Consider the following 20,365-nt stretch of genomic DNA (forward strand, 5'->3'; position numbering starts at 1 on the left):
CCTGAAACCGGAGATAAGCACCACACCCCATAGTATAATTTGACTGGCCTTAACTGTCCAGGGGTCCTTTACCTTTACCTATATATTAGTACTGGGCTTTTTCACTTTCCTGCCTATAGAAGTTGCTGTTTCATCTGGCTGAAAAAGTATACTGCAGCTAGCTCAAACGTTCTTAGATAAGGATTTAGATTGAATAATAATGTTAACTACCGGTATGTAGAGATTACAATGTTCTCCTTTCTCCTTTGCTCTTAATTATGTGCAGGTCTTTCTAACCAGTGGTCTAGTGGTTAGAACAGTGGTTTTCAACCAGTGTGCCATAGCATCCTGGGTACAACACTGGCCTCTGTGCCTATTCCTTCCCTCTGTCCTCTGATGCCCTCTTCATCTCTGCTTCCCAAAGGCTCTGCAGGCAAGGGGTGACATAACTGGGCTCCTGAGCCCCACAAGGGTGCTGTAGAAAGAATGCGCAGTGATTCGTCAAGGGAGCCATGGACTCAAAAAGTTTGAAAACCTCTGGGTTAGAGTGTTGGAATAGGTCCTGGGAGACCAGGGTTCAAGTCCTGACGCAGCCATGAAGCTCACTGGGTGACCCTGGGCCAGTCGCTGTCTCTCAGGCTAACCTAACATGGTTTATTGCAACTATTAATATTGCTCAGTTTGATATGGCTGGGTAAATAAAAACTGAGTCCTTTTGGGATGAAGCATAGTCCAGACCCATTAGATATTATTCAAACTTTTACTTGCAGAACTCTCTTTAAAACATAACCAAAAAAAGCAAATGATACATCTAAGCAGTTCCATATTTTGTGCATATCCAGCACAGGCTCAGCACCTAAGCCCCTGGAAGCCCTGGAATCTCGCATCACTCAGAGATTTGGGGGTGGGGTGGGCCATGCAACAACGTGTTTAGCATCCATCTGGTGTGAAGTTGCTATACTCATGTCCAGGAAAACTGACAATCTCAAGCTAAACTATACCTTTAAAACACATAATTCCCCTCAAATAATAATTTTCCCTTCACAGATTTACCATTTCCAGCAACCCTTAACAAACTACAGTACCCAGAATTCTTTGAGGGAAAGAATGCACTTTGAATGTTCTTTAAAAGTAGTGTACATGTAGCCTCAGCCCCTATGTATAAACCCAGATATTTCAGAGCACATTTCAGTAGCTTTTCATCAGACTGGAGTAATTTGATCTCATTTGCCTGAATGCACCAGTTCCAAATGCTCGCTTCTTCACACAAATCTATTATATTAAAATTACCAATCATAGCCAATAGCATGTAACCATAGTGATGAGTGTTACCTGACCTGCCACTGTAGAAACCTCATCCCTATAGTTCATACTACATTTGAAGACACATCTACCCAGGACTTCTTCAGCCAACTGAGGGCTTATCCAAACTTACATTTTCCTCTACATTTTCTAGGCATGGTCTGCATTCCATGTCCAAGTGACTTACTTCTTTCTTTCTTTCTTTCTTTCTTTCTTTCTTTCTTTCTGCTCCAGAGCTTTCCCCACAAAAATTTGCACTTTAAAGCTGAATCAGAGTAAATGGCAATCCACAGAAAACCCCAATTGCCATTTGTTGTGCTTCAGCTTTAAAGAGCAGGTTTTCGCAGGGAAAGCTCCAGACAAAAAAGGAGCGGGTACTCAGACACAGCACTTTAAAGTGGGGATCTGTGCCTGAAAAGAGTGGAGCAAAAGGTAAGTGTGGATAGGCCTTTAGTGCTTTCCTCATTTCCCTCTTTATGAATGCCTAGGATGGAAACAAGGCAATATTATTGCAACCTACCTTCCCTCTCCGTTTACAGACCTTGTAATACGGCGGGGGGGGGAGACCTATGGCCCTGCAGGTGTACTTAGCACAGTGTTATTTTTCTAGAAAAAGAGGTGCTGGAACTCAGCACAAACTTCTCCTTTCTTGTCTTGGAATAGCAATGGCACCCACCTGAGAGAACTCCTGCTGGGGGGAAAGCCCTGACTCAGCAGCTATTAATGTCAGGTACTTAGCAGGCAAAACTGTTGAAATAAACATGTATTCATTACACAGTGAAAGACAGCCATCGAGTAAGCCACCCACATCTCACATAGCAAGGTGTCCCACCCTATTAGTTGCCATCAGCCGTGCCTCCACTCTAGATGGGATGCAGACAAAAGTTTCTCATTCTGATCTTAGAGTTCAGGCAGGTTAGTACAGGAAGAGGAGATCTCAGGGATTTCAAAGTTATCGCTAGCACTTTGTATTGTAACCCAAAGCATACAAGTGTAGACTGTTGTCGATGGTCTAAAAGGATGTGGGCAGAGAAATAAGAACTTGTGGACATCCAATGACAAGTTTCAAAGGGACAAAAGAAATTACTAATTCACAAAGTGCATTAAATCACTCCCACAAGTGGCAGTGAAGGCCACTAACTTGGATGACTTTAAAAGAGTATTAGACAAATTCATGGTGGATCAATGGATACTGGCTAAATAACAATGATAATAATGATAATAGTTTCTATACCACCCTTCATCCAAGGATCACAAGGCAGTTTATAATATAAAAACACAAAAATACCTAACTTACAGGCAATGACCATTTTGCATGGGGGTTGCATTCCTGACCCCCACACGCATCAGTGTGTGTAAGCCCCATTACGCCTCTGCTCACACCTTTCCCAGCCAATTCAAATTTGTGGTGATGTGTGTGTGCATGATTGCTATGCTCTGCCTCCCTGATCAAAGGCAGCATGCTTCTGAATAATACCAGTTACTGGAAACCTCAGGAGTGTCCTCAAATTCTGCTTTATGGCTTTCCATTGGCATAGCGCCCAAATGTATAGAGCGCCAACCACACCTGTAAAGGGATGGCATTTCAAGGAAGTGCCAAAGGCAATACTGTATGTGACAGGTGTAAGGTAGCAATTAGAGGATAGTGAGACAATAGCATCACTAATATGAATGCTGAAATAAACCAGGAATATCAGGTAAGAGCTAGTTGATGGGAGTTGACCGGATGGTATCAGGAGGTGGTGAATGCTTCCTTATGGAAAGGGAAGGTGCTGGTTACCTTGAAAGAGGTGGTGCTTTCTGCACCCAGGGTATAACATATTTTTCCATGTATAAGACTATAATTTTTCCTAAATTTTTGAAGTTTAAAATAAGGGGTCGCCTTATACATGGATAGTGCATAGTGCATTTTTTTTAGATTTTGAGTCCCAAAAAATAGGTGTCGTCTTATACATGGGGGCATCTAATACACGGAAGAATACGGTAATTACCGATATAATTCCCTCCCAGCCATAAATATTCCTGGCGTAAGAAGTTACTGTTTAGATTTTCTTGATTAGCCAGGCATTTTAATTATTTTGTATTGTTTTTATGCTTTGTTGTACTTGGTTGCCTTTATGTTTTCAAGGTAGGTGTTGTTGTTAAATGCCAATTAAATGCCAGAAGAGACTCTGTTTTAAATACATTCATCTGTAATGATGATAGAGTAAGACACTTCCTCTGTGTTATTCAGTTCCTGAGGAACACCACCAGGATGGGTTTTTTCATTCTATTCAGAAAGCTTGTGAATTTTGCTGTTGCTAATGTTGAGGTAGCTATTTCAAACCAGTTTTGCTACGGCTGATGTTTAGGCTTGTCTTAAGGATTGTTTCTGGTGGCTTTTCTTTCTTTCTAGCATATTTCTTGTTTTTGCTGTATACAGTGGTACCTTGGGTTAAGTACTTAATTCGTTCCAGAGGTCCGTTCTTAACCTGAAACTGTTCTTAACCTGAAGCACCACTTTAGCTAATGGGGCCTCCCGCTGCTGCCGCGCCACCGGAGCACGATTTCTGTTCTCATCCTGAAGCAAAGTTCTTAACCTGAAGCACTATTTCTGGGTTAGTGGAGTCTGTGACCTGAAGCGTATGTAACCTGAGGTAACTAGTTGTTTAATCATTTATAAGTTGCCTAGAGAGTTTATTATTTGATTATAGCAGGGTCCCTGAAAAATAAAATCTTCACTGCAGGTGAGTTAAAATATTATGGCATGCAACCCAATCTCCAAGTGGTGAGAGACTCAAGGGGTGTGTTGTCTAGAGTTTAGTTTCTATGGAATAAAGGGCAATGGAGAATGTGGCGTCTTTAGGATACTATAGGGTTTCCCCCCCCCCCACAAACTTACAACCTGAGCATAGGATGGAATGGCTCCCAGCACTAACACCCCAGCAGATCTTGCTTCCCGTTACATTTCCAGGGATGCTACAGCAAAGATCTAGCACAGAGAAAGACATGTCTCTGTGTCTCCAGCTTCCAGCAGTGCTTAACTGGCCAACCAAGGCCATTGGTTTAACAAAGGAAATGGTTTGGCTGATTCCGAAGTCTCTCCTACTATTTTCTAAACAACCCTACAAGGGACCCATGATATAAATCAAGACTGACCGTCACTATCCCCCCCCCCCCAAAAAAAAATATTTCTAAGACATTAAAAATAAAATGTTTAGTGGTAGTAGTAAATTAAGATCTATTGCAGTTATTCTGTTCCATGTAGAACAAATGAGAACTGTTTTTCCAGATGTGTAGAAAAATCTGTACATCCCCCTCCAAAATGACTAAGGTCCAGGAGAGATCATTTACCTTCAGATTGAGAAATGAAACCAAAAGAGAGCAGTATCTCCAACAATCAGTGAAATCATGTCTGACCTTACACTTTGAACTTCTTTGAGGTCTCATTTCAACACACACTGTTCTCAGATTAAAGATCTAAACTTAGAATGCGGAAGTACTCAACGTTTTGTTTCTAAATTGTTATTCGTTATTGTTTTACACATTGGAGGTTGTTGGGGTTTTTTTATACATGTATTCATAGTTTCTGTGAGAAACCTTCTGTGAGAAAGAATTTTTTCATAATTCCCTACATACTGTGATACACAGAGCAGAGGAAATAACCAAGGAAGGCATAGAAACTTGTTGAAGTACTATCTCTGTATTAAAACAAAAAGTTCTGTGCAGCATGTATCCAAACCCATCTATATTGTTAGTTCTAGAAAGCTCGCTTATAGATTTTTTTCAAAGGGAGGGGGTTGGCAATGCTTTTCTTTTTCTGTAATTTTATTACACCAAGTTGCTGTGAAGATGGAAAAAGATTGTGGCTTATTTCAGCCTATTGAAAACTGAGACATCATATACTTACAATAAAAGATTTGATCCTCTAGTGAGGCTTTCCAGTATGAATCTTTGTTATCAGTTAAAATCACATTCAGAAACATTTAATTGTCCTGAAGATATGAAGGATTAACAATTCCATGGTTTATAACCTAATATTATAACTGCAGAAATAGCTAAACAAAAGCATTTTCTATATAAACTGGCCTCTAGCACCCTCCAATGGATTATGGCAGTATAATAATTTGTTGAGGCGAAGCATAAATAATTTGTCAAAATGTGTGTGTGTGTTTAAGCATCTTGTTACTAAGGCAGCCTTCACCAACTTGGTGCCATGCAGCTGTTTTGGACTACAATTCCCTATCAGCCCCAGCAATGTTGGAAAGCTGTACTAAGGGATTCTGAATCGCAAATGAGTTCTATTTAAATCCTAAACTTTGGAAGAGAATCATTCTTAATATTGGATAGAAAAAGAAATGCAGAATACATACTTCAATATCTATATAGCCCTGTACCGCAAGACAGCTCCATGTAATCTACATGCCCTTCCACACAAACTAATGGAGATACATCCCAAATTCCCCCCTTGCAAGGGCTTTTCTGAGAATGACTGAACTGGCTGGATAATCTTTTGATGGGAATCATCCCCCAGTCCCCTGCTGTGATCCAAACAAAAATCATCTCCACACTGCTATTAGCCTAAGCAAAAGGCTCCCATGGCTTTTCTGCTATGGGAGCTTCTCTGCCCGTGGCTAAAAGGGATGGTTTTTGTTGACATGGTGGCCAGGGGAACAAAATGTAAACTTCCCCATTCACTACAGTCTTGTCAAAAATTGCCCTGTGTCTTTTGGTATTACAGTGGTACCTCGGGTTAAGAACTTAATTCATTCTGGAGGTCTGTTCTTAACTTGAAACTGTTCTTAACCTGAAGCACCACTTTAGCTAATGGGGCCTCCTGCTGCCGCTGTTGCGGTGGAGCACGATTTCTGTTCTCATCCTGAAGCAAAGTTCTTAACCCGAGGTAATATTTCTGGGTTAGCCGAGTCTGTAACCTGAAGCGTCTGTAACCCAAGGTACCACTGTACTTTCTAAGACACTGACACAGTTGCTAATGAAACATTATTTGCAACATCTAGGTTGGCCCTTACTTAACTACAGGCCACACACACCCATTTACGAGCATTCAATATGTGCACAACTGCATACATGTGCATCAAACCGAACCTGGCAATGGCCCCAAAATGTCACAGAACCATCATAAAAGGGGCAGGTGTGGCAGGGATGGAACAGGGTGTTTGCAGGATTTTCCAATGGTGTTTCAAATATACGCAATTTTATTGATGCATGTGGTACCTTGGAATATAATCCCAGCATAAATGGGGGATTGCCTGGATAGGAAACCATTTTCAAACAAATATCCAATAGCAACTTTTCATATGTCATTTGAAATGCTTTTTAAAACTTGTTCTGTGAACCGCCCTGAGACCTCCAGGTATAGGGCAGTATATAAATTAAATCAAATCAATAGATAGATAGAAGGGGAAAGTGAGTTCCAATCTAACATCAGAGGTCTTGTTTCCTTTCGCTATTTGTGTAGAGATTTTTAATGCAGCTCAATAGTCTTTCAATATTATTTCACAAGATCTTTGATTGTAATAAAACCCCAAATCAGTTTGTCATAGGGATATCACATTTTTCAAACAGTCAAGCTGCTTTTTTTCCTAAATAAATAAATAAATTCCATGTCACATAAGCATATCTATTTATCTATCACTGCCACTGACGTCTCTCTCTTCCACTTATGGTAGGCGATCTCAGGATTGTGTCCACAACTCAAGATCCAAAGGGATGGTCAGGGGCAAATCTCCTGGGATTTCTTTTTTCTTTGAACCTGTTTTTGAAACTCTCCTTAATTGCAGAAATGATTCACCACATGGCATGAGAATGTTAAGGAATGTTAATGTTAGTATTAAGGAATGTGAATGGGTTAAGTCCATTGGTGAGGAAAGAGTTGGCTCCTTCTGACTCATTTCTGAGATGCTCCTGCCGGAATCTCCTGACTTCCTTATCAGTGTTTCCATGTATATCTGTGTATAATTTGGCTCAGATTATGGTGGTGGATCATAGCAGAACTGTGGAGTTATCTGATGCAAAGAGCTAGTCTGAGAAGAAAACTTGGAGACAGGGTGGATTTGATTTAAATCACTAGTCAGTAAGACTTGATTTAAATTACTAGTCACCAAGACTTGATTTACCGTAATCACTAGTCAGTAAGATTTGATTTACCGTAATCACTAGTCAGTAAGACTTGATTTAAATCATTTTTTTACAGAAAGACTCATTCTTGCTGGTATAATCTTAATATTTACAACCAGATGAAGGTTTCATTTTTGGAATAATAAATTTTCAGAGTAGTTTTTACAGTTATATCAAAAATTACTGATTTGATTATACTATTAGAAATACATAAATAATTATGAAATTATTGTGAGGTTTAAAAAGTTAACTGTTTATATTTGGACAACTTTTCTGCTATACATTATTGGAAGGAGAAAAATAATCATTTCCTTAATAACAATTTAAACAATTTATTTAACTAAAACAATAACATTATAGCATATGTATCCATGTTTGTTAACTGATGTGGTTAAATGTTTTTTTTAAAAAAAAAAACTTAGACTGAGTTTTAGCACACATGAAAAACTTAAAACAAATCCTTATTTCCTGATGAATAGCCTTTGGACTCTAATGTAACTTAAGTAGAAAGCTATCTTTAGAAAGATTTTTCCTCCAAAAGCATTTTATTTTAAAAATCCAATTTAAAATTTAAAAATCTGATTTTTTAATTATTATTTTTAAAAATCATTGATTTTTATCCACCCTGCTTGGAGAACTGACAGACTTCAGGACAAGAGAGCTCCAATCTGTTGCAGGGCTCTATGCAAACGGACTTAGAACTTGCATGTGGACTTTGTTCAACAAGGACTTTGGAGTACAGAAAACCCCTGTGGGACCAAAGAGAGAAAAGCCTTCATGTAACCTGTATTATCATGTGTAAATACAGAGTGTATGTTCTGTGCATGCCAAGTAAAACAACTCTGCTTAAAAACAATTGTTTCATGTTGGTGATCTTAATTACTTTGGTGACGCTTCTGTTGCGCACACAGATACATATCAGGGAACACATATCATCTTGAGCACATGAAACCACATGAAACCAGTTGCATTGGCTCCTGGCTATTTTCTTTTCAAATTATGCCCAGCTTTTTCCAGCACTGCAGCTGTCACTGCCATCGTGGCACAGCAGCATCAGCCAATGCATTCTTTGGAGGCTAGATCTGCTGCCCCTATGAATCCTCACCTTGCCTCATGGGTGGGCCAGCCCTGCCCCACAGGCATCTGGGTGGCCACTGTGAGAACAGGATGCTGAACTAGATGGGCAACCAGTCGTAACCGACTCTGGGGTTCCGGTGCTCATCTCACTTTATTGGCCGAGGGAGCCGGCATACAGCTACCGTGTCCTGTGGCCAGCATGACTAAGCCGCTTCTGGCGAACCAGAGCAACACACGGAAACGCCGTTTACTTCCTGCGGGAATGGTACCTATTTATCTACTTGTACTTTGAGGTGCTTTCGAACTGCTAGGTTGGCAGGAGCAGGGACCGAGCAACGGGAGCTCACCCCGTCGCGGGAATTCGAACCGCCAACCTTCTGATCGGCAAGTCCTAGGCTCTGTGGTTCAACCCACAGCGCCACCCGCGTCCCTTTGGATTCACTTACTTAGCTCAAAATGTAACTGCAAAACTTCGAATACCACCCAAGCAATTTAGCTCTATGAGCCTGGGCTCAATGCATGCTGGCAAAGCCTCACTCCTGTCAGCAACTGTGCTGCAGCATTACAGCGTTCCAGACTAGCTGCAGCATCCAGGGCAAGGGCAAGCGAACCCCCAGATAGAGCGCATTGCTGCAACCCAGCCTACCCTCTGCTCCTACGTTTGCATGTGTAGAGTCTGAGGTTTCTTCTTCACAAGCTACAAAATACCGGAGAAGTTGTAGCCAAGGTGTAGGAAGGCGGCACGGTAGCAGCGCCGGCTCTCCTGGCCGCCTCGGAGGCAGCTGAGATTAGCCGGTAGCCGACTAAGGAGGGCGGGGACGGAGGCTGCACACAGCCCAGGAAATCGCTGCCTCTTTAACAACCGCGGCCCTTGGCCGGAGGGGAGGAGACAGGAGCAGCGGCGGGGGAGTGGGTGGGACCTTCCCGGGGCGCGTGCGCTGGCGAAGTGCTTTATAGCTCGGGACTGCAGCTTGTTGTGGGGCGAGGTCGTCTGCGCAGCCGGAGGAGCGTCGCCTGCGGTAAGGCGAGAGGCTTCAGGCAGGCGCGCGCGCGCGGCTCGGGCGACTGGGGGAGAGAGAGAGAGAGAACAAGGGCAGAACTTGGCCCCTGACGCATTTGGCCGCAAGCAGCACAGGGAGGAGCGCCGCCTCGGGGGTCCTTCTGGCTGATCGGGGCCGCGGAGGGGTGGCTGGGCAAATGCGACGCTGGGACGAGGGTCCCCTGCTGGGCTGCAGCGCGCGCTGTGGCCGGGGACTTGGACGGCCGTCGGGCAGCTCTTGGAAGCGCCGGCTCTCTTGACGTCACCGCTTCCTCGTCGCCGAAGCGCAGCTGCGCTCGGCCGAAATGGTGGCAAAACGGGTCCTGGCGTTGCTGCGGTTCCGGAAAGGGTGGCAGCGGGGGAACTCCTCTCCATAGGATGCAGACCGACTTGCATGACAGCTAGTCGCGAGCACCTCCGTGAGGCCGAATTCTAGAGCAGACGTCAAGGTGGGCGTTTCGTAACGTCGCTATCATCTTCTTTCTTCTTCTTTGGCGATCACTGAGTAAGATTGTCTTCCATAAACACAGTTTTAACAATGAGTCCGTAAGTGACTGTGGAGGCCAATTCTGGATCCACACGTCCTTCCACAGTGGGGACATTGGTTTCCGGGTGGGAGTAGATCACGTGTGGATTTGCCAAGCGTGCCTTCCTCCTAGCACGTTTCTCCCTTGCGTCCTGAGTTCGAGTGTCTTCAAAGCCCATGAAACCTTTAATAAAGGCTGTTCTCCAACTGGAGCGCTCACAGGCCAGTGTTTCCCAGTTGTTGGTGTTTATACTACATTTTTAAAAACTTGCCTTAAGACAGTCTTTAAACCTCTTATGTTGACCACCAGCATTACTTTCCATTTTTAAGTTCGGAATAGAGTAGTTGCTTTGGAAGACGGTGATCAGGCATCCGCACAACATGACCAGTCCTACGAAGTTGATGTTGAAGAATCATTGCTTCAACACTGGTGATCTTTGCTTCTTCCAATACACTAGTATTAGTTCGCCTGTCTTCCCAAGTGATATGTAAACATTTTTGGAGACCCCGTTGATGGAATCTTTCGAGAAGTTGGAGATGGCGTTTATAAGTGATCCATGTTTCACAAGCTTGATGTTAAGATGCTTCTAGCAAGGGATTGTTCAACCCTTGGGAAATCGCTTTTTATGAGGTAGAGCTTATCTATTCCAGGCTCAGCCCAAAGAGGTCTTTGCGCAAAAGTAGGCTTTATTTGACAAACCAAGGATTCTTGGCTGGGATACAGTTAAAGTGAAATATTTTGTTGGTTCCTTTGACTTCAGTTGTGTAGCAATTTCTTCTTTTAATGCCGGGGGGGGGGGATTACTTACGCAGATGGTGGTATGCATGTATGTCCTGAAAGGGAAGCAGGCTGTGGGTAGCTGGAAGCTATATCATGTAGTGTCAGTTTCTCAGCTTTTGGCATATTGTAGACAGCAACAGTGACCAAAACAGTCTACTAAGACCTCACATCCAAAAAACTGTGTGTACGGTTGCACTTGCTCAAGTTTCTTGAGTTGACCAAAAGTGCATAATTTTGACTGGATTGAACCAAGTTGGTCCCTCCAGAAAGCATGAGTAGTAAACCAAATAACACCCATAATTTATACATGGTGGTAGATTGCAAAGATTCAAATGGATTTCTGTAAAACACACCCACGTCTTTGTCACTCTACTGTGTCTCTAAAAGTAGCAGAACTTGAAAAGCCGTTTTGCAGTCTGAGGAAAAGTGAGAAGGTTCTTGTAATAATTGAGACAGCAGGCAGTATATCAGTAAACATTTAGGCAGCTTGGAAGCACTTACTGCTGAAACCCAGGACATTTTAATTTGTGGTTAGTAGATGTATTCAGGGCTATGTGAGGCCAGGGCTATATGAGCACACATTGAATTGAGGCCAAGATGCATGAGCCTCTGGTTGGCCATATCTCGCAAGCTAATCCACATATAATTAAGTGAAAGAATGAAAAAATATACAGTAGACCCTCTGGATATGGATTTCACTTGTTCCGGGGGTCCATGTGCACCCCGAAAAATCTGTAAGCAGCACGCAGAGCACTTCTGCCCATGAGAAAGCAGTGAAACCCGGAAAAATACTTCCAGGTTTGCCGCTTTCGCAACCTGAAGATTATGTCTCCAGAGAGGTACGTAACCCGAGAGTCCACTGTAATGAAAGAAGACTGGATCAAAAACTAGAGCTGCTGAGTTGCTAATCTGTTCATAGTCAGTTATCAAAAGATATATTAATGGACATAATTCTGTTGACCTTTTGGAGATGCTTTGTGGTGGGAAGTTTCACTTGGATCCATGGGCGTAGCCAGGATTTTTATTGGGAAGGGCAGGGCTTTTGTTTCGGGGGGTGCAGAACCAAAGTGATTGGTAAGTTAGTTAAGTATTTCTATTGTTTTACTTGATCTAGGGGGGCAGCTGCGCCCCCTTGGCGCTACGCCCATGCTTGAATCCTTTTGGGGTTCTTTGATCTGTGTTGCTCAAATCCTTATGTGGCCCCCTTCAGTCATAAGGGCTAAAAATTTACTGTTAAAAACTGAAGGCACAGGCTTTCTGCCACTTAGTTTATTAGATCTTGTGTTTGTGCAGTTTGCATTCAGTTCTTATTAAGAAGAGCAGATCACAATCCTCGTGTGTTCCTGGAACCTAGGGCTACCACCTCTCTTTTCCCAAGCTTTTAAAAACTGCATGACAGTCAGGAAAACAGCAGCTTCAGCTTTTCTCTACTTTTCTATGCTGGGAAAAGTATTGGTTGCTGACATTGCTACCTCTTCAAGCAGTATTGCTGTCCATCACACTTCTGTCCTGCCTTTTGCTGTTCCTGCCAACAACAACTTCTGCTCCTGTGGTTCTGTGTGAGCCCACCCCACGCCACCCCATTGCACAGTGTGCTGATTTCCTCAGTTTTCTCTCTTTTCCTTAGGTCCTTGTTTTCTTTATGGACTCTTTTCCTACATTTGTATTCCTGATGATCATGAATGTTTCAATTTACTTCTTTTCCAGCTTTCCACACTCAAAAACTTGACATTTATTCACGGCAGTTGAATCTAACTCATCTTTTTAATCACTGAACAGCTAGTTTGAAATATATATATATATTGTCCAAGATGAACTTCTTCCTGGAAACACTCAGAGTCATTGGACTGTCAGTATATTTTATACTGGAGAGTTTTGTCTTATTATTCATCCCTGTGCGGAAGAAGAATGTGACTGGTGAAATAGTGCTTATCACGGGAGCTGGAAGCGGAATCGGAAGGCTGATGGCTCTGAAGTTTGCTCGTCTTGGAGCTACATTGGTACTCTGGGATATCAGTGTAGAAGGCAACAAAGAGACAGCCAGACTGGCAAGGAAAAATGGAGCTGCGAGAGTGCACAACTACACTTGTGACTGTAGCAAAAGGCAGGAGGTCTATCAAGTAGCAGATCAGGTAACTTTGTTTTGCAAGTGGAGATTTATTTTGCATAACGTTTTATCTAGTCCTCAGTTTTACATATGCTCTTGCAGCATGTTCATGTGTTGCAAGATACAACCATAAACACAGCTTCACTGTGCTTAGCTGCATTTGTATGAAGCCACGATATCGGCCTGATACTACCAACCCTTTGGTTTATTCTTCATAGCTGCTCCAACTATTCACTTCTTCAGTCCTTTGAAAGAGTTGGAGCAGCTTAATAGTGACCCTGAAGGTAAACAGTAATGAGGCAAACCAGTACAAACGTACCTTCATTCAGAATTACGTTTGGCTGTTGTTGGTTTTTTTAATACATCATAATACAACCAATGCTTTGATCTCTTGGGTGTAATAATCACCCGTGTAGTATAGGAGTTGCTGCTATTAGACACCTTCTCATGCCACAGGCAACTCAAGGTTTCTGTTACATTTGTTGTGGATATTCTACATCCATAGGGTGAATTACTGTTTTTCCAATTCCATGACTGCTTCATATTTAGAACTATTAACCACGCTGATTAGCATCATTCCATTGGGAGGTCCTTGCCCCACCTGGGGATTACATAGAAACACATAAACAGGCATTTACAGGTGAAGAGAGAGAGAGCTCTTCAAGGAATGTGTGGGAGAGATTAGCTTGTTGCTTTTTCAAGAGTACTAATGGGATTGTTTTTTATTTCACACACCCTGATGAGAAGTTGCCCACATCAATTTCTCTGGTTTGGATATGTATGCACAGGGCCAGAAAGTCTCGTATCCTGGTGTCTAATCTGAAAGCAGCTTTTTAATATCCAGTAGAAGTATGTTGCTTCATGAGCTACCTGAGCCTCTCAGTGGAGGCATCAAGGACTGGCAATTTTACAGTGCAGTTCTATATACATAGGCACAAACTATATGGGGCCCTGTTCCATTTGCCAATATTTAAAGGGGAGATAAAAATTGTGTTGACTGTTTAGAGTTGAACCTTGTACATGGCCTAGACAAAGGGATTGTGCCCAGGAAGGCAGTCTAGACATTGTGCAGTAAATAAATTGTGGAACTTCTGCATGCAAAGCCCATGCCCTCCCTAAGCGATGTCTCTTGAAACTGCAGTCATGAAAATGGTTTTCTTTGCCTTGCTTATGTTAACTGTGAAAGAATCCTTATAGATGTAGAATCCATTGTCACTCTGAAAATCTACCAAAGTGGTTTGAGGGTACAATTTAAAGTGGAGAAATGGTAGCTGTGAATGTGTTTTCAGTGGACCCTGCTTTCCTCTCTCAATCCCCTGCTTTCTCTTTCTTGGGATCTGTGAAGTCAGAGGATGCCCTGCTAGGGGAAAGAGGAAGGGGGTGGGGTTTCAACATCCACCTCTAGTTCAAACCACTGCCCAATACCAGTTCTTACAGTGACCCAAAATCTAGCTTCATTTTGCAAAATATTTACTTGAAAAATGGTAAGACAGTTTTATACCTTAACATAAAGGAGCTATAGTGCTTCTAATTCTGAAGGGCTAGGAGTTTTTAATTGTAAGAAGCATTTGATTCTGGCTTCTTCTTTTTAAAAACAATATGTTAAAAGAACTGGCATGCAAAAATGGTTTAGAAAAACCAGCCTGAGAACACTGAGGCTTTGTTACAAAAACTATTAAACCAAGAGAACAACATCTTGAAAATATGAAGAATAATGCAAATCCCTTTATATGCATAGTCATGTACAGACATTGGTTTTCTCTTTTTAACTATTAAAATTTGTCATAGTTTGAAACATCCTCTGATAAGATGTTGTTGTCCTAGGTGAAAAAAGAAGTCGGTGATGTTAGCATCCTGATTAACAATGCTGGCATTGTGACGGGAAAGAAATTCTTGGACTCTCCAGACGCAATGATACAGAAGTCTATGGAAGTGAACACAATGGCACACTTCTGGGTAATAGCATTTGTGATTTAAAATTTGTGATTTTAACTATGAAAGTATATTTGCACTTGGATTGGGCTTTGATTAGTAAAATGCAGGCTTGCAGTTGTGTTAACAGATGCTCCATCCACGTTTATCAGAATGTAAAATGAGCGCTCTCCTACGTAATACAGGTCAAGGGCCCCTCTAGTCCAGCATCCTTTTCTCAGTGGCCAACCAGATGCCTGCAAGCTTGACATGAGCTGTAGTCCATCTAGTTTAACAAATCACCTGGACTAGAAGTCATTTTCTCTGTAAATGAAATCTGTGAGTTCAGAGGGAGGAAAAGCACCCTGATTAAATCCCATCTCCTTACAAAGGATCGGAGAGTAGCCGCATCGATGGGATCCAGGGGATTTGGGAAAGTGCACATCTGACATCCTAACTTCTGTCCCAAGTAACTGGTAGTAAATATGATTAAGGTTAGTAATGTTTAAACACATCTTACATGAGGATAAACATGGCCTTGGCAAAGGGAAGTGCTGCCTCACTTTTTTTTTTAAGTATTTAGACTTCAATAAAACCCAAATGACTAAGTCCCTTGGCCAAGGCTCTGGAGTAAATTTAGTCACAGTTTTAATAGAAAACCCAATTATGTCAGTTAAATATTTTGTTGTTTTTGTCTAGCACTCGTCATGCTCTCCTGGTCACTGAGCACCATAGATATAATCATTCTGGATTGAAAACTGAGTTTAAAGAACAGGTAGCTGAGAATAGGAATAAATGGACAGTTTCTTTTTCTCAGTGGAAGGAGCTAAGCAGTGAGGGCACCTCAAGATATAGAGCAGACCAGTACTATTTATCTTATTGCTTAATAATCTAGATTAGGGAATGAGCAGTAAGGTGGTCAGGCTTACACATGAAACAGTTGTTCACGACAATGAAGAACTAGGCAGAAAGGAAATAAAACATGATCGGGTGTCAGTATAAACTGCAGTTATCCACAGAAGCACTTGAGAGGGATGCCATAGCAACAGCCCCTCTTTGCCCTGGCAAGCATCCACTTCTTCCTCAGACAAGTGGATGAACTGATAAGGCTTGCTTGCACAGGCTTTTAATTATTGGCACAGAGTCTAAAGGTCTGGAGATGCAGGTAGCCAAGCACACTTGGGAGTGTGCAAATCTTTACCAAGCAGGGACTCAGGATCAAAGTGCACGTTCTATAATAGCATGCTTAATGCTGCTCTGTGTAATTTGAAAGAACTTTGAAGGGAAAGTAGCCAAGTGGACAAGTAGAAATTCCTTAGAAGAGCAGCCAAGGCTGCCTTTTACTTGCTCTCACCCTCTGGGTGGTCCCAGTGGGCTTATCACTATACTGGCCCAAGAAGGGGAGAGGGGATGGGTGGAGCCTTTCAGAGAAAGAGGGCAAAAGGCAGTGGCGACTTCCCTGTTCTTTGCAGCTGAGAGAGAAGCAAGGAGTATCCTCCCCCATCTTCCCACTTGCCCCCTTACTGGGCAGTGGAGTGGGGCCCTGTCTGCTGTGCTCAGGTGAGCAAGTAAGAGGAGGGTGTGCCTGATCTTTCCAGCGCTGACTCCCTATGCCTTGACACTGAAAGAGGAAGGATTAGAGAGCAGGTGAAGGCAGCTGCTTGTTATTTTTCTCTGGGCAGCACCATGGCCCCCTTCTTCCTTGCATGGCTCCCTCCCTGGAAGTGGCAGAGCTCAGTGGAGATGGGGCTGATGAGGAGGTAGGGTGTTTCAGGGGACACCCCTCCTTCTCCAACTCTTCTGGGAAAAGGAAACAGTGATTTGCTTTTTGCTCTTTCGTAGCGTGCCTTTTCCCTCAAAAGTGACAGCGTTAAGCATGCTGTGTGTGTGTGTGTGTGTGTGTGTGTGTGTGTGTGTGTCCCCTTTATATAACTAAAACCAAAAGGAGAGCCGGGTGTTCAGGCTTGTGCAGGCAACATTTGATTTTGTTTTTTTTTATTTTAATCCTTGGATTTCAAACTGTTGCCTGTGAGATGCAAGCTAAAACAGAGTGAGTAAATTTAAGACTTGAATCAGAGCCAGTTTGTATTAAATCTCTCTTTCTCCTTGATAGGATTCTTAGCACTGTGTAAAACCTCTTGCAGAATGAACAAGCATTTTGAAACTGAGTGTAAGGTCATCTAGCTTGCCATCAGACATGTAACATTTACATTATTGGCAGGAGAGCATGTACATGCTCAGGGTGTGCTGCAGCCTGATTGGTCACACTAAGCCTGATTGTTCACACTGATAGACCACACTAAGTTCAATGGAACTTTGTCCCATGCAAGTGTGTGCACAGTATTGCAGTCCTAGTTTGTATAATTAGTTGGACGTTCAGAAGTGTTATAATTTGAATACAGCATTCCCCAGCCTCACCCCCACCCTTTTAAACATTTATTTTAAAATACTGAATAAAGGTATAACCAATGGGGCTGTTGCATATCATTGAGACCTGGGGGCACCTGTAGACCTCAAGACAGGGTGACTTTTTAATGTCAGGGTGAAGACAGACACACATTCAAAAGTATGGTGGAACTTACATTCCCTGCACCGTGGGGCATTTGTTTTTTAGGACAGAGGGCTATATTCAGCATTGCACTAAAGAGATTGTTCCATTTCGGCTTGCTCAACAGTATAATGCCCTCTCTCTGTGTGCTGTTCTGAGGGTTCTCCCAACCCTCTGGAGCAGATATAGGAAGGGATGTGGGGTACACACAGGGGGAGGAGAAGGCCTAGGTTGCTAGCAGAAATCCTTGCACTGGCTCCCTCTAGCACAACAATTTAGAGAATGTTGTTTTGGTGTTGTATTTTTACTGTAACTTTTAACATCAGTTTTCAAACCATGTACACCATGCTTGGAATGCCTCCGCATTTTCACACTTTGCTTCTGTCTTAACTACAGAAGAAATCAGAAGCTGGAATTTGTTCTGGGGGTATGATGCTATTGACTTTTTACTAGAAACTGGAAGAAGTTCTGATTTCAGTGGTGCAAACAAGTGCTTAAAAGGCCCAGTAGGATTGGTGAGCAATGGAAAATGGATGTAAGATGCATGTAGAGGAGTGATACACTTCAACATGATGTTGTCTGAAAAGTGTTTTGTGTTTGCAAGTAATAGTAGAAATTAAAAGAGTTCTGTATAAAATCTGTATTTATGTATCCACTTGCTATAATTGGAAATGGGACTAAACTGTGGTAAGTTTTTCAGCAGAATAGTCTGTTTGTAAAAAAAAAAAAAATCAGGCATCTAGTACTACTAGCAGGTTTTTTTTGTTTTGATTAAATGGTAAGTCTGTAGTTTAGATGTGAAACTTTTGAAGAAGAAGAAATTCTTGCAGGTGTGAAATCCATAGACTAAACTAGGTGGTATTTCTGAGCATGAAATAACAAATAAACTTTAGCTTCTTAGATTAGAAAAAAAAGAGAAATATTTAATCTAATAAAGGTAATGAAACTGAACAGCAGCAAAAACTGTCACTGCCAAAAACTAATTTGGCAGCATCCTGGAGCCCTCACGCCTCATTCTCCGTACACTGGTGCCTCACTTACCAGGCTTTGGGGATGAGGTGTGACACTGCCAGAGCCCTTGGGCTACCTTCTGAAAGCCCAGTAAGCAAGGAAAATCCACTGGGTGGGGAAAATAAATAAATGGATAGTGGAGAATGGTGAGTTTCCCACGTTCTATATATATATATATATATATATATATATATATATATATATATATATTCCCTACCTTTGCAAAGCTGTGGATGTAGCAAAGTAGCATAAGTTTACTGTACGGTACCTCGGGTTACAGACGCTTTGGGTTACAAACTCCACTAACCAAGAAGTGGTTGCTCCAGGTTAAGAACTTTGCCCTAGGATTAGAACAGAAATCGCACACCAGTGGCAGCAGGAGGCCCCATTAGTGAAAGCGTGCCTCAGGCTAAGAACCGTTTTAGGTTAAGAATGGACCTCTGGAACGAATTAACTTACTTGTGCTTGGTTTTTGTAATTTATTACAATGAACGCTCGGGTTGCGAACGTGATCTGTGCGGGAGGCACCTTCGCAACCCGCAGCGTTCACAACCCACAGCGCCGCATCTGCACACATGTGGGTTGCTATTTGGCGCTTCCGCACATGCACAAAGCACAATTTAGTGTTTCTGCGCATGCGCAAGCACCAAAACCCAGAAGTAACCCGTTCCGTTACTTCCGGGTTCGGTGTGGTGCGCAACCCAAAAACGCGCAACCTGAAGCATCTGTAACCGGAGGTATGGTACTATGAAATGTAAACCACTACAATGTTGATTATGATGATGATGATGATGAAAAGAGTAGAACATCTTGCCTTTCCCCACATAAATGCTATTTCTATAAACATTGACCCTGTACGGCCTACAGGAATAGCCTCTCCTCCGGCATGCAACATGCCTCTCGATAATTTTCAATAAGATGGCTGATAAAAACTCACTGCATGGATAATTTATTGCTTTTGCTACCTGTTTCGTTTGTAATTTGTTGTTAATTTTATCACCCTGGGACTCTTGAGTGAAAAGCTGCTTGTAGATGCCTCAAGTAAATAACACGTAATACTAACTGATGCTAAAGTAGCAACAGCAGAAGTCCTGTGTCCAAGATCGCCCAGGAAGGTCCTGGCTGGGGTGAAATTGTTAGAGGGAGTTTGTTCACTACGCTAGCACATGCATCCTTGCATATTTATTTGTTATCATATGATTGGTTATCTTTGTTTGTTTGTTCTCTAGACTGCCAAAGCATTTGTTCCAGCCATGGTAGCTTGTAATCATGGACATGTGGTAACTATTTCAAGTGCAGCTGGCTTAGTTGGCGTTACAGGACTGGCAGGTTAGTACACATCAGATGCACCGATGAACAAACAAAATACACAAACCACAGATCCTTTCATCTCTTTTAGACATGTGGTCCAACAGGTGGATAAACAGGGGCTTCTCTGATGTAGAAATAGAAGTCTCACACAGCTATATGGAAGCAACTGGGGAGAGCCAAGAATGAGCTGCTCTTGTAGATGACACCAGTAATGATAGCTTAGATGGTAGGTGCAGAGAAGTTGGTAGCAGAAGCAGTTTCATTAAATATTCCTACTAAGGCTAGCATGCCAGGTTATAGGTGCAGATAGGCCTCAGAACACTGAGTCTTCAGATTAATTGTCGTATGTTAGCGTTAAGCTACGATGGGTAGCTTTGGCAGGACTAGAAGTTAACTGGGAGATGGGAACCAACAAAGGAAATACTTTACCAAAAAAGGACAATGAAGAGTGTAACTCAGAGAATGGGGGACATGTTGCTCCCCTGATGTTAACTCCCATCTGTCCCACCCAGCATAGCCAATGGTTGAGAATGATGGGGAGCTGCAGTCCAGCAACATCTGACGGGCCACAGGTTCCCCCATCCCTTAAATGCATGCACTGACAAGGCTGCAGTAAATAACTGAGGAATGTGCTGGCAGTCTGAAGAAAGCTAGAA

At 42.5% G+C, this 20,365-nt stretch overlaps 1 protein-coding gene and 1 long non-coding RNA gene across 4 annotated transcripts in view; both read left to right on the forward strand.

Annotated features, from left to right (window-relative positions):
• Positions 1-20,365, forward strand: part of SDR16C5 (short chain dehydrogenase/reductase family 16C member 5) — a 33,205-nt gene that overhangs the window by 5,058 nt on the left and 7,782 nt on the right. The window contains exons 1-4 of one of the 3 annotated variants that reach the window (XM_083451342.1): positions 9,366-9,494; positions 12,601-12,953; positions 14,753-14,884; positions 19,628-19,727. In XM_083451342.1, coding sequence (XP_083307468.1) covers positions 12,633-12,953; positions 14,753-14,884; positions 19,628-19,727 — 553 coding nt within the window. In that variant the 5' untranslated portion in view covers positions 9,366-9,494; positions 12,601-12,632. Of the gene's footprint in view, positions 1-9,365; positions 9,495-9,797; positions 9,964-12,600; positions 12,954-14,752; positions 14,885-19,627; positions 19,728-20,365 lie in introns of those variants that run through there. The other 2 variants (XM_083451344.1, XM_083451343.1) reach the window with 2 other exon arrangements.
• On the forward strand, positions 14,902-18,301 carry LOC310682535. Its single transcript, XR_014513954.1, has 2 exons — positions 14,902-16,740; positions 16,916-18,301. It is a non-coding gene; the product is annotated as an uncharacterized lncRNA (long non-coding RNA).

Source organism: Podarcis tiliguerta (genome assembly GCF_965153285.1).
Source record: "Podarcis tiliguerta genome assembly, chromosome: 7".
In the NCBI taxonomy this organism is placed as follows: Eukaryota; Metazoa; Chordata; class Lepidosauria; order Squamata; family Lacertidae; genus Podarcis; species Podarcis tiliguerta.